Raw genomic sequence first — 15,325 nt, 5'->3', positions numbered from 1 at the left:
TTCTGGTAGTAGGGATGGAAAATAAATCTGTGAAAAATATTTAATATTATACTCATAGTGATAAAGCTGGGAAAAATATAAAACAGGGTAACCATACAAGAGGATGAATGGTGGTGGTGGGCATCTGGGTCAGACTGGGTTGTCAGGAAAGGATCTCTGAGGGGAAAATATTTGAAATGAGACCCAAATGACAAGATCTATAAATAAACATTTCAGTAAATATATCTGATACAATTATTGCTATTTGGAATGCAAGGTTTCTTTTGAGTTCCCAAATGTCCAAAGTCAAAAAGGAAAGGAGTAGTGAGTGATAGGAATGTGAAATGAGGAACATTTCTATTTTACCTCCTAGAACGCAGCTAATATGTTAGGTTGAAACACACAAAATTGCTAATGTTTCATCATTTTGACCTACAAAAGCAACATTTCGTATGGTTCAACTCAATGGCTAGAACTGAACAAAGATAGGACATGTAGTAAACATTACTTAATGAGGTTTGCCAGGCCTAATTCACTATTTAAGTATTGTAATTGCCCGCTTTGCCTTAATACAAATCTACATAAAATCTATATAATTATATCAATCTATAAATAAAACAAATATAAAACCTATATAATTATATAAAATCTATATAACATTTACTGGACAGACTTATAATGTGTCACATGGATCTAACGTGCTTTCTGACATCACTTCATTGAATACTCACACAACCTCAAAAGCTAGGTATTATTACCATATGATTTGACAATGAAGACATTGAGGTCTAGAGGTGTTAAATAACTTGATCAATCATACCAGTTGTAAATGGGACAGTGACAAAGCAAGGATTTGAACTGAGGAATATCTCCAGAGACTGTACTCTAAGCTAGGATTACTTATTGTCTATAGGAAAACATGCTTATTCATTCCATGAGCAACAATAATTATATCAAACTTGCTACATTTTCAGGGTTACATAATACTTATTACTTCATTTATATATCTAACATTTCAATAGAGCCAAAATTTTTAAGTAAGGTGATGTGATCTGGGCTATGCATGTGCATATATATATTTAAAAAGTGAAACACTACTTGAACAAATATAATTTGAAGACAAAACATACATAGTAATAGAGCTGCTCATGCAGAAAGTAATGATAAGCAGTTTTGCACATTTCTCTTCCTCATCACCATAAAAACAAATCAAGGTTAGTCTAAACTGTTCATATCATTCCATTTCCCTTGTCATTTGTTTAGGCATGGACATGTGATGCAACCTTGACAATGAAATCTGGGTATAAGTCTGCTGGAAGGATCCATGGAAAGTTTCCCTTGGTCTTATAGAAAGGACTAAAGATAGGGCCTGGTCTTTGGCTTTTTGAATGCTGTCTCATGAGAAATGATGCTTGGAGCTCTTGCATTACAGAAAAATGAATGGAGAGTCCTGACATTGGTAAGCCATGAAATTCACCCCAGAACAACCCCACCTCTGAACTTCCTGTAAGTTAATAACTTTCTCTCATTTTTTTAGCCAAAAAATGGAGGTGTAATTAAAAATCCAACCTATAACCAGTATCAGAATTATAGCTAATCTTCAGTGTTTTATGTCTCCCTAACAGTATTTCTTCAAAATCAGACAATATATTAAAATAATTTTCTCACTACTTTCTAGGTTTTTCTGTTTTTTTTAAATACATATTTGTTATATAATCAGCCAAGGATGGTGTGCTCAACTTTACAAAAGTGATATAGTTAAGGTTCTCTGCCATTTTTTCTCTGACTTTATCATGTCTTTTTCTTCACACTGTGTATATCCTTCTCCATCTACTCCCTTTAGACATGAACTATAATTTAAGATATTAATGATGATTATGCTCTTTAAAATTATTTGTGTGTGTATATAATTTATCTTGATAATAAAAAAGTGAGAAGTGTTGCAACATTTTTATTTTCAACTTGTTCCTTTTCTTCCTTCAATACAATTTCATATTCTGGGAATACCTTCTCCTTGTCTACATATCTCCTACCTTAATGTTCTTAAAAATAGAATTCATGACCTTTAGAAAATCTTCAGGAAATGAAGATAGGACCCTTAAAATGATTGACAAGAATTAATGTATCTTCTGCTCTGTATTTGTAGTCATAATGTAGCCCCTATGCCCTAATAATTTAAGATTTTAGGCTACTGAGTGGCATATTCTACACAGCTCCTAAGTTATTAATAGTGTACAAAGAATGTTAGATTTTTTACTTATTTATTTTGTTTATTTATAGAGCAGGTTATAAGACCGGCTAATTTTTTTCTTTCTTTCTTTTTCTTTTTTTTTTTTTTTTTTTTTTTTTTGGAGACAGAGTCTTGCTCTGTCATCCAGGCTGGAGTGCAGTGGTATGATCTTGGCTCACTGCAACCTCCACCTCCACCTCCTGGGTTCAAGCAATTCTCCTGTCTCAGCCACCTAGTAGCTGGGATTACAGGTACGTGCCACCACGCCTGGCTAATTTTTGTATTTTTCGTAGAGACAGGGTTTTGCCATGTTGGCCAGGCTGGTTTCAAATTCCTGACCTCAAGTGATCCTCCGCCTTGGCCTCCCAAAGTGCTGGGATTACAGGCGTGAGCCACAAAACTCAGTCTAGATTTTTAAAAATAACCTTAAAATATATTTCTCAGCAGATCTCATTTTGAAAGTGTCAGTAATATTTCAGCCTGATAATCTAATGTGTACAGTGGCTCCAAGGTAATAGGTTTTATTCCCCCTTAAAAGACCCAGGTTTTGCTTTAGATTTCTAAGCCCAAGCTACATATACGTGTAAATTAAGTGAGAATACTGGTAGGTAATCTTCAAGACAATGATAAAGGACATTATGACTTCACTGAGTAAATGAAGGCACCAAGAGTCCAGGAGAGTTCCCTTACAATTGCTTAGGGGAAAATCAGCAGGATTAAGGGATAACGTTTTTCAAAACCTCATCTGAATTGGCTAGTACATACGGCAAAGGAAAGAGAGATTTTCTAAGCTGACTTCAAGCTGTATTAACCAAAATAGTATTTTAATGTTATGGCAGATTATTTCTGAATGAAATATATCTTCATATTTTGTCCCATACTTTCATAATTTATATTCCTTTAAAGGCGCATAGAATGACATAATTTGTAATTTAATTTAGCTGATGTCTTATAATGTCCATACCAGGTAAGGTTTGAAACTGCTAATTGGGATAACAGGAAATTACTTGTCTTTTCTCAAATGTCAGTGAAGCAGGTCAAGACAATTAATATGCAAGCTGACTTTTCAGTCAAAGGAAAACAAGACAGGTCTCATTTGTGTACTTTTAGTACCATCCATTTCAGACTAAAATGAGTTCAGCCTGAGAAAATCACAGTATGACTCAGTTAAATAATTGAATTTCAAAATAAGGCAAAAGGTAGTTCAACCACGAGAACACAGATTGAAGTCTGTTCTAAGGAAGGCTAAATATATACTTTATAAGCAGGGCCAAATTCCATACCCATAAGGAAAATGAAAAACAGCTAAGGCATGGATTTAGGTATATCTTGCTTCTTAGATTGCTCTGTAAGCTCATAAGCACTATATAACATATATTGTGATATAAGGTAAGATAAAATGTAAATGATAAGAAAGAGGTTTGGTTGACGACATAATTCTTCACCCTTAAAGCATATGACAGACTATATTTTCATGTTTTCTTCCATTATTTCTTTTGGCCACTTGCCTGATACTTCCTATTTTTAATTTCTTGGCAAACTGAGAAAAATGTTTGGAACTAGACATTAAACCTATTTCCTCTGCAGTTCTGTACTTGATGACTACAATTCACTTCAGGAGGTCAAACTGAATGCTGGCCTGGAGCAGGACAGTTAGTAACACACTGCTGTTGGACTTTGATTTTTAAAAGCACAGGTTGCCTTCTGAACTGTGTGGCAGCACAGTAAGCGCTCTGTGTTGGAGGACATGTACAGGACGCTAAGGCTGATGTAATGGCCACAGCTTCGTTTCCATGTATAATTTTTGCTCTGCTGACATAACACCAAACAGCTTGATTTGAACAAGCAGCCTGAGTACTTACTCCTAATGGTCAATCCAGGGAAGCCATGAACATGACATCCCATAACTAGACCTTAAAGATTCTTTTGAACACACTGGTTTTTAAAGCTGATGTTTCCTGAATAAGGTGTTCATCAAATTGCCCACTCCCAAATATTAGAAATAGCAATGCAGAAAACCATCATTAGAACAAACATACATTTCATTGAATAATAAGCATCTTCCAGGAAAGGATGAATGCACTACTCTGTTACGAACAGTTTGAAGTACACAGAGAAATCAAGTGGCAAGATTTATGGAAAAAATACCCAGGAAGAAATGGGGCCTGAAAGACAGTGCAAGGCCACTTTCAGTGAAGCAGATCTGACTGAAATAGCACGAAACATCCCACAATATTGAACCATAAAGACAAAAAGTACAATACCAAATTTACTGACACACTTACTAGGTCTGTTCTATCTTATAACAATTATTCTACAGAGAGCCCACTGAAAAAGATGGAAAGCACTGAATAACTACCCACTAAACTCATCTGAAATGTAAAGAAAAAACCCAACCAACTTAGGAGTGCATCTATTTGGCTAAAAAATCCAATCCACTGAACAACAAAAAAGAGAATCTAGAAGAAAAAAATTGAAAGCTATCTAACTAGAAGTGCTCTGTGGACTACTGGAAACCTGAAGAATGAGCAAGCATGGTGCCATATTTTCCCTTCATGTCTTAGGACACGCTTGCTTCTTTCTACTCTTCCCTTATTCAATGACCAGGATGAACTGTTAAGTGCCTAGCTTATTCAAAACAAGACAACATTAGTGACTTAACCTGTAGGAATGATGAAATGTTTTCTGAACAGAATTCTCTATTTCAGAGGGCTGTGACTGATTTCAACACAATTTATCTTGAAATGGCTGAGATAAAGTGTTTTCTCCAATGTTTGTAAAAGAATAAACCTCACAAACTTAGTCACAGCAGTTGTGTAGTACCTGAATGACAGTTGAAATGAAGTTTCTAACTCATCTTTAAATTTTAGAAGACAATTTATTAATTTTAGTAATCTTTAGAATATTAAACATTATTATTATGCTTGCCAGAATTCCTGCAGAGGACTAACATGGCTCCTAAATATTTCTTCCATAAGAGTCTTCCATAAACTCTGATAGATGTGAATGTTGAAAGGGCTTGGCAAGTAATGAATGGTAATTACTTTTCCTGTACTAACAACGTACCTTTTATAATGTTTCTCATGGAGATTATGGCTAAAATATACTTCACATGGAAACTGCCACAGCATATGAATTTTATTACAAGCAATTCTTATATTTTGTTGGTAGATGAGATAATATTAAATAATGCAATGAAGATCCATACCATAAAGGGAGGTCCACTGTATTTTCTTGTCAGTCATTTCCAAAGAGACTATCATTTTAAATGAGCCAAGCTTGACACTGACATGGGGCTCTTGACCTGTTGGTAATCTGTGAACTTTGAGATATTTTTCCATTTGTGATGAAGAACTTACACTAATATATTCTGTAATCAAAGTCCCATATATTTGTAAAATGGGCTGAAGGCTACACTCTGCTTTCATCTTTTTAAAAAGAGAAGTCTATTGCCCTAGGGGTACCAAACAAGTAACTGTGATTTCATCACCATTTGCTGAAGTTATCTGCACTAATTGGCCCAGACTGCATTTTGAATAAAGAGATGTGAACAGTTTTATACTATTTCTTCTATATATTTTGTTTTGTGCATTTTATGTTCAGGACTTATAGCCAAACCTAGATTTTCTTTCTTACTAAAATAACTGAGTTACAGCCTTTCCCTTAAACCAGCCTGGGTTTCTGGACTGATGTGTCATGTTAGTAATAAACAGAGGCTTGGTATGGCATGTTGAATAAAGAACTTAATAACTAGTAAAGATATTCTTAATGTCAACAAGGCAGAGGATTACTTCATTGACTTTTCTCATAAGAGTTGATTCACATAAATTGAGCTTTACGATCAACATACATACCAAGAAATTAGATGGATGCTTTTGGAAAATTGGTTTCTAGAAACAAATTCAGCTATTTGGAGTTGAAAGAAATGCTATGTGAAATCTCTCCTTGGAAAAACTATCTTTTGGATTTTTCCTTTAAATCTTCTGACAATAAAAAGGGAAGATAAATATGTATATGTATAGATGTGAGTGGGTGTGTGTGTATACTCAGTTATTCAACCAAGGCTCTGCTAACAACCTGCTTGAAACATTTATAGTTTCTTAACCCAACTCAGGGGGCAACCACTGTGGGCCAGTGAGATGGTGCATGCAAGTGAGAATAAAGTGGATAAGAGAAGGAAGAAAACAAAAACACCATTAACCTTAAAAGGCAAATGGCTAGTTGGAGAAAAAAATTATTTGCTCCAGCTGTGGGTATCTTGAGATTATAAGCTTCATTACTCATCATGTTTTCCCAAGTTACTGAAGTTCTGAAAGTAGGTCACCAAGGGAGACCTAACTTACTATATAGCAGTACTATTATTTTAAGAAAAAAGGGAAGCAAGGTTCTATTTTCTTCAAATAAGAAGCTTGAAAAGGTTAGGACTTTGTGTACACAGGCTAAGAATCTCCAGAAACATACTTACTTTTTTCTCCTATGTTTTCCCCTGCTGCCTCCCCTTCCTCCTCCTCCTCCTCCTCCTCTTCCTCCACCTCTGGGGGTTGCACGTCATCCTGTGGGTCACAGGCACTAACTGGAGCATTCAGACAGCAATGGTTGAACCCGCTATCTCGAGGCAGAGTAAAACTTCGAGGCTTGCCCCCATTTCCATTTAGCACTTGCATCCTCTCACTCTCAGCTAAGGGGTACGGCCCATAGTGATCCTGCAGGTGGCATTTCTGAGTTGGCAGGGTAGACTGCCGCCTGTGCTCTGGGGAGATGGCCGCGGAGTCAGAGAAGACAGAATCCTCCAGGGGCAGAGTCTGAAGATAGTGTAAGCCTGAACTTGTCAGTGGCGTCTCAATTAAATCCTGCCAGGAGCGGCGTTGACTGGCTGTCTTGCGAATGGGAGACACTGCACTGCTCCCAGTTACTTCCTGGCGAAACTCTTCATGAGAAGACTGAGACTGAGAAGTCTCCGTGGAGGAAAGTCGGCTATGTTTTGCTTCCACATAAGGACTGGCGCAACTCATCTGTAGAAAGGAGCCCCTGATTAGTCTGTGCCAAAATAACAGACCACTTCTATTCCAAGGAACACATTCGGTTTCTACCAGGTAATATTTAAGTAGATGAACTCTTACGTAGTCATGTTAATGACTAGGCAAGTTTGCAGACATCTCAAAGTTAGGCCCCAGCTTACATTTTAAGAGACAGAGACATGGATGTATTGGAATGCGGCTATACCAAGGTCTCATGAAAAATCTGACATATTAATGCAAAATTTTACAACAATGCAAGTATAAGAGTTAGTGCTTACATAAGAAAATTCAGCAACTACAAAAATTTCAGTTTAAAAACTATACATTTTGAGATCCTGAAGAAGGATTGTCCCTGGATTCATATTCCTGATCTCATGTAGCTTGGGCTTGGGGACTAGGAGAGAGTCTTTTGGATATGAGGATAGGCTGCCTATAAACAGAAAGAACCCTTCCTTTTCTTCATAGGAGAATGTCTGCTCCTATGGGTGCCAGAGAAAAGCTGTCTGATGGTCTTACTTTCTACGGGGTTAAAAATGTTAGGCAGGATGAGACTATACATTGCTAGGGATTACCATTAGCCTTGAGCATAGATACTGCAGGGCACACAAATATAAAAGAAAAATGGAAAATTTTTATCCCTGGAATTTAAAGTTTGGGACTATATGTTATAGCACAAAACATAACCAGAAAAAGGACTGGCATCAAGTGAACACTGTAAAATAGTTGCAGGCATCTCTACTGCCACAAGCCTTACTCTAGCTCTGGGGACTAACAAACACACTGGCCCAGGTCGAACCTGATTTGTTAAATGTGATCATCACAAACAGGGCTGAGGTGGCAGCCAGGACACACCGGACTGAGGTGAAGCTGCATACCACTCCTCCTGGTAAAGGAGGAGAAGTTACTTGGCATCCTCTGCGGGCAGTCAGTTACCTTCCCACATGTTAATAATAATATGAATAGTTTTCTTCTTGAAATTCACAAATTGCCATGTTTAAGTAGCTGTTCAGTGAAGATGCTGTTTCCTATTCTTCCTCTTTTATAGATATTTTAAAGAAATTATCCAGATCCTGACGTTTTAGAAAAAGAGAGAAAATATGAATTATCCCCCTGGAGTAATACGGAGATGGAATTAGGTTAGCTATTGTTGTCACCTAAATCCAGCTTCTATTTCCTATGTGGAAGACTTAGTCCCAAGATAGGCAGAATTGTTTCTTATGGCAAAGTGACCATGGAATATATTATTATTATTATTATTATTATTATTATTTTGAGACACAGTCTCACTCTGTCGCCCAGGCTGGAGTGCAGTGGTGTGATCTTGGATCACTGCAACCTCCACCTCCCAAGTTCAAGCGATTCTTGTGCCTCAGCCTCCCGAGTAGCTGGGATTACAGGTGCCCACCACCATGCCTGGCTAATTTTTGTATTTTTAGTAGAGACGGGGTTTCGCCATGTTGGCCAGGCTGCTCTCGAACTCCTGACCTCAAGTGATCTGCCCACCTTGGCCTCCCAAAGTGCTGGGATTAGACGCGTGAGCTACCATGCCCGGCCTGACCATGGAATATTATTGTCTAAACTGGAACATTACTGAGACACTCTTGGTAATTCTGATGGGAAAGGGCCATAAAGTGGGACAGTCCCAAGTAAACCAGCTGTTTACCCTATTAAAAGATCAAAGTACAGTCTATACACAGAGTAGTTTACAGAGATTTGTCTGACACACCACACAAACATATACATTAAACCAGGTCCCATGGCTGCTGAAAAAGCTACATGCAAAAATATCTTCAATATAGACATAATATTAATTTTTATGAGTTCATTCTAAAGGACATAGGAATACACTTTATTAGTGTGGAATAGATAAGGTCATTTTATATACCTTTTTCTAAGAAAACTTTTTTGTTGTTGTTGATTATCTCCACGAAGGCTACCTTAATACAAACAGTATATTTTGTTAATAAAAGTGATGACATATTTATTCTGCCTGGAATCTGTAATGACTGTTTTTCCTGCTTAAATATTCTTTGTATACTTAAAAAAATTTGCTTACTGATTTTAGACTCCCAGTTTTCTTTTCCGCTGAGAAACCTTAAATTTGATATGCAATCTACTACATATGTTTTTAACATACAAAAGGATGTTTCAGGTCAAAGAATCTGGTGATAAGTAATGTTCTTGTTGCTAACTTACCGAGGGAGGTCGTGGGTATGTATCATATGGGGGTGGAGGGCTATCTTGTTTTGGTGTTGATGGAGTATCTGCTTCTTCCTTGTCACTCTCACTCCAGTAATCTGAAAATTCACAGACGTGGATACGTCAACATTCTACTAAATGTTTCTAGTCATATTTTCACGAACATAAACTATCATTTAAAAAAAGGAAATTTAAATTCTGTTCCAACATCATGTTCCCCAGTACTACCTTACCCTTGGCCTACCAACTTTTATTTTCAGTTGAGTTTTGAGGAGAAAGTAAGTGTACAATCACCTAATTCTAACATCCTTTTAAAGCAAGCAGTTACATGCAGCCATAATTTTAGAGAGTTAAAAAAAACGTACTGCATGAGCTCAGTCAGGTTTAGGGTACCTCAGATTTCAGATCCAATTATTCTGAAGCTTCAATTAATGAATGACATCACATGATGCCTCTTAAAGGTATATCATTTTATCCTAAAGATATTCAAAGAAAAGCAATACATACATTGCTGTAGATCTCTACAGATATAAACAACTCTAAAAATAATGCTCTCAATTCTCTTCTCTGGCTTCAGTTCACTGATTATCTAACAATCACTGTTTCCAGACTCATGCTGACATGAATCTCTATAACACCGTACTCCCACCTCTCCTTGGAAACACATGGCAAATTCTGATTCTTGCCAAATGCAAAAGGGCAAATCTGCTGATGTGGGCTGCAAGTTCCAAACTTCCAGAACTACTTAAAAGGGTAGCAAATGTAAGCAGCTAGACAAAGTGACTTGGCAGACCTCAGGCAAGAGGGAGGGGAAAGAACTCTGAGAGAGAAGTTCAAATTACTAGAGTAAGTCAAATGCAGCAAAAGGGCTAATAATCGGAATCTGTTCCAGTAATATTCCAACCACCCTGTAACTGCTGGTTTTATTCTTTATATGATTTACAAGAAAAAACCTTAAGTATTATCCATCAATTTCAGATGATAAGAAAAAACATATGAAAACAAAAGTCTCCTTATTCTTATGAAAATTTAAATCACAAAAGAACAATCATAAGGCTTAACTAATATTCACATTTAGGTGAACAATCATGGCACGTATATTTACAGGAACCCCTCTCCACCCACGAATTCCCATATTGTAATATTTGTATATGGTTTCCCTGCAGTGCTGATTAATATTAATGATAATTACAGCTAACATACATTAAGAAATTACTATATACCAAATAGAAAGTAATAGATCTGGGATTTGAACTAAGAAACTGCCTTACCCTAAAGCTCTGGAGACTAAGCTGCTGGGACTCTTTTGTAAAGTATAGTAGGAGAGTTTGATGTGTATATTGATGAACATTTTATCCCCCTATCTCCTCCTGCTATGTACCTCCGGCTATTGTGAACATAAATTCTTCAGCAATGGAAGTTGGAAATAAAATACATTCTCAATTATATTCTGGCCTCAAAATACAAAGACTCTGAAAATTCTATTGCTGCTTTAATTATTCCCTTTGAGTAAAAGATAAGCAAAGACTAGTTAATCTTAATTTGATATCTGTTTTTTTCCATTGGTTCATGCCAGTGACAGCCAGTATACCAAGTTTCCCCTCAAATATGAATTGGCACAGTTGCCCAGAAACGGACACAGCAAATGCTGGTGGAAAAACACATTAACTATATAGTCAGACAGGTGTAGGTTCGAATCTTAGCTAGACCACTTCCCATCTTGGTGCTCTTGTGGTGGTTATTTAGCCTCTCTGAGTCTGTTTTGTTATCTGTAAAAGGGGTCTAATAATAACCACCTTTCAGAGTTGTGTGTGTGCGGGAACTAAATAAGGTAACATATTCAAGTGCCTTGCATCTTGATAGCACTCAATAAATATTAGAACTGCTTATCTTCTTGGGTGTTATTTGTAGTAGCATGACAGGACAGTGTGACCTAGATCACATAAGAAATAAATGCCTGGTGTTCTTCTTCTTAGACATAAAGTTTTTCTTGTAGCAAGGCCCAGCAATGAAAAGTAAAATCTGGAGTCCTGGGGCCTGGGTTTGGTAGTTTTGTGAGAGCTTGAAATACTACTGGGAAATCACCCTGTAGGTAAATGGAATAAGCAAACCCGCCCCTGCCAAGGAAAGATCACCCTGCCAGCATTCTTCCCACTATTTCCAGGAACTGTGGCACCTGTGCAGAGTATCTCCTTGATGTCTGCACTGATGCCTTCAAGGCGTTAATACCTCAAGTGGTCCTTATTAGCACACTAAGGAGATGATCATGATTTTATCAAGGGTTCCATAGCTGTCACTACAAGTGACAGATTTTGGAAGGCTCCTTCTCTACTTTTTCCTTCCAGTTAAATTAGGAAGAATTTTAGTCCCACTATTTGATGGAATTCTTGTTTTATATATATGTATTTTTTATTATACTTTAAGTTCTAGGGTACATGTGCACAACGTGCAAGTTTGTTACATATGTATACATGTGCCATGTTGGTGTGCTGCACCCATTAACTCGTCATTTACATTAGGTATATCTCCTAATGCTATCCCTTCCCCCTCCCCCCACTCCACAGCAGGCTCCAGTGTGTGATGTTCCCCTTCCACTGTCCAAGTGTTCTCATTGTTCAATTCCCAAAAGCATCATCAATCCAAAGTTTTCTTGGGTTGCCTAAGAAAAGGCTGAAATACTACTTTGCAAATTAATTTTTTTTCTTACACTAAGCTGTGTGTCTTTGAGAGAGCAATGACAGAGAAGAGGCTACATAGAAATTTTAGTTAGGCTCTTTTGGGTTTGCGTGGAAAATTAGAGACACACTGTTGCTTAGAGGACGAAAACCAGTCTGATTTTTATTCTAATGGCAAATTAATTTATTTTTCTTAGCTGTCTATATAGCACAAATTAAATGGATACTTTTAATGTCTCTTTCAATGATACGCAATTTTATAAGCAATCATGAAAAAGCAGTGCCAACACTAGAAGAGGAAAACTTCTACTTTATTTTCTCATGTTGACACAAAAGGATAATTTGAAAAAAAAAACTTTTTCATTTAGAACTGTCGAAGAAATACAATATATTTCATTCATTTTTGTGTGTGATTAAGGCTTTAAAAAGACCTTATGTGTGACTGAAAATAATGTCATGAATGTCTGTCTTGAAGCTGGAAAAAATACAAAAATGATCAGTAGACAACTAGCCAAATTGCTATCTTGGCAGCTGAATTAAGTGTAACTCTGTTTTCTCTAAGTACAACAATGGATGTTGAAAGAGAACCCCACATCTTTTATACTTCTGTAATCAAAGACAGCAATTCACTAAATTTTTATTTAAGTCAATGAAAGAGTCACTTCTAAGCTGTACTGGCTATTTAGATGGAAACAGTATCTGGCAGCTATGTCCCTCCATTGTGGAGAAACATTCCCAGTCCTCAAAGAGCTATATTTTGTATTAAGCTTATCTTCATTACTTAGAATGGTACTCAGAAGATATAACTCTACTCAAATAACTCTACAGAAGTGTGAAGTAGATACGTGCATCTAGTAGTTTTCTACATGGAATACCATGCAACCTAATCATTCAGGAGGTAAGAAGTCTAATATGTTTCTGACCTATGATAAAGTGACCGAGGAACATGCATTCTATGTGGAAATCAAAATTATTTCAGAGATTCTGGTTGTATTGCATTAGCAAGATTCTTGTTGCATTAAATTGTAACTACTAGCTTCTGCCTATGATTTTCTACTTACATGATAGACCAATACATCACGAATCCACAGACTAAATACTTTTTGGAACCTGCATGTCCAATATAACTATATAACTTACCAGTTATTTCATCCATAATAAAATTTGGCTATATAATACCAAGTACAAAGGAAGTTCACTAAAATCAAGATGAAGCTCAGGTTCGTAGTAACGCCAAGTAATAAAATACAGAAGTTAAGCCTAAGAACCAAGCTCCCTTATATTTATGCAAATTGAGTCAGAGATTCATTTTCCTATCAGTACATTGCCCACACTTCTAATTCTTGTCTTTAACAAATCAGAAAAAAATCTATAAACACTTTTAGAGAACTGTTTTATTCCTTTTAAAGAAATCTGAAAAGGAAGACTAATTTTTTTTCAGTACTCTTACCATAAATTTAGGCCTATGCAACATATAGTCTCTACTATATGGCCTGCAAAGCCCAAAATATTATTAGGTTCTTTACAGAAAAAATTTACTAATCTGTGCCTAAACATTTGCTGACATACTGGTTTTGGGATCTGGCTGTCTTCTTCAGATCTTTAAAAACTTTAGTTTTCAGGTGTTTTTTAAAAAAGAGTTGGCTGAAGGCCAGGAACGATGGCTCATGCCTGTAATCCCAGCACTTTGGGAGATCGGCGAATCGCTTGAGCCCGGGGGTTTGGGACCAGCATGGGCAACATGGCAAAATTCCGTCTCTACAAAAAACAACAAGCAAAAACAAAAACAAAAATTAGCCAGTTGTGGTGGTGTGTGCCTGTGGTCCCAGCTACTCAGGAGGCTGAGGTGGGAGGATCGTTGAGCCTGGGAGGTCAAGGCTGCAGTGAGCCAAGATCAAGATCACACCACTGCACTTCAGCCTGGGCACTGGAGTGAGACGTTATTTAAAAAAAAAAAAACAAAAAAAAAAAAACAAAAAACAAAAAGAAAACACAAAACCTGGCTGAGATTTTACTCTAAGTCTAAAAGGAAAACAGAAGGCTTTTAGAATCTCCACATCAATAAACTGGCTATGCCCACTGAAGACACAACTACGAATAGGTTTGTGTTTATAAGTATGTCAGTCTGTGGATTCTTTTAACAGATAATTTCAAAAACCTATTTACGTTTCCAAGGGATGTACAACAAACACCCTTTGGGAAATGTGAAGCCACCTAAGAACGATGACCACAGCTTTTGTTCTTAAGATTTCAATTCTGCACCATAACACTGTGTTTCATAAATCTGAGGTCAATACCAAGGCAAATTCCATAAGATCACAGAGTCACATAGTAACAGAGCTGAAGAACATTACCAAATGAGAAAATTTAAGAAAGAAAAGATCATCTCATTTCTCTGCATTAAAGGCCACTTAAATGTCTAAAAAACTGCTAAATAGTAAAAATTGCTCACTGCTAAGGATCTGGACTTGGTTCAATCATAAGACCTATTATAGACTTTTTCCATTTTTAAGATTTTGTTTCTTCACAGGAAAGAGATGGGAGGAGGGGGTAACAAATAGGAGAGAACTCCACACTAGCTGCTCCAAAAATCTGAGCGTTCAGTCCCTATCTATATAAGTTGTTAAACCTCACTTAAGTGCCTAGAAGAGAAATAACCAAAAATTGACATGTGTTTTCTCTCAAGTGATAGCAATGAATTTCTGCATAGGATAACTGCAGGAAAAAAGTATAACATAATTATTTAAAAAAAGTATTCCTTTACCTTGTTCCTGCTTAATCCTCTCTCTTTCTGCATATCCTGCAGTCAGCATATTAATTCTGTTAAGCCACCTGAAAAAACAAATATTAAAATCAATAACATTGTAACCTAATTTCTTATATTTTACTTCCTAGAAACATTTATTTTAAAATGTCTAAGAATATACGGAATAATCCTACATATAAGATGTGTTCTTTGCTAATATTGATACATAGAATCTTTAATGAGATACAATTTGCTATAGTACAAATTGCTCCCATACCAAAGATGCTACTTCAATAGAAAAGTCTTGGGCAAAACTGTTAATATCTGTAACATAAAGGGTTTGGAGATGACCAAAGCCGTATTAATTCTATTGTTCCAAATGTAGAAGTACTCCAAATATTCCTGCTGTTCTGTTTCTTCAGAGCAAATGCTCCTTTAGAGATATTTAAACAGTATCAGGTTCAATTTATTCTGATGA

General features: G+C 36.5%; 1 protein-coding gene across 8 annotated transcripts in view; it reads right to left on the bottom strand.

The window, feature by feature from the left end:
• The window catches only part of CNKSR2 (connector enhancer of kinase suppressor of Ras 2), a 280,333-nt gene that overhangs the window by 38,240 nt on the left and 226,768 nt on the right, over nt 1–15,325 (bottom strand). For all 8 annotated transcript variants that reach the window (XM_004063901.4, XM_019019643.4, XM_004063902.4 and 5 more), the window contains 3 exons: nt 14,866–14,933; nt 9,424–9,524; nt 6,675–7,221 (listed from right to left, as the gene is read on the bottom strand). In XM_004063901.4, coding sequence (XP_004063949.1) covers nt 6,675–7,221; nt 9,424–9,524; nt 14,866–14,933 — 716 coding nt within the window. The remainder of the gene's footprint in view (nt 1–6,674; nt 7,222–9,423; nt 9,525–14,865; nt 14,934–15,325) is intronic.

Source organism: Gorilla gorilla, chromosome X (genome assembly GCF_029281585.2).
Source record: "Gorilla gorilla gorilla isolate KB3781 chromosome X, NHGRI_mGorGor1-v2.1_pri, whole genome shotgun sequence".
Taxonomy (NCBI): Eukaryota; Metazoa; Chordata; class Mammalia; order Primates; family Hominidae; genus Gorilla; species Gorilla gorilla.
The sequence above is the reverse complement of the archived record's forward strand: the minus strand, read 5'-3'. Positions and strand labels throughout refer to the sequence as shown.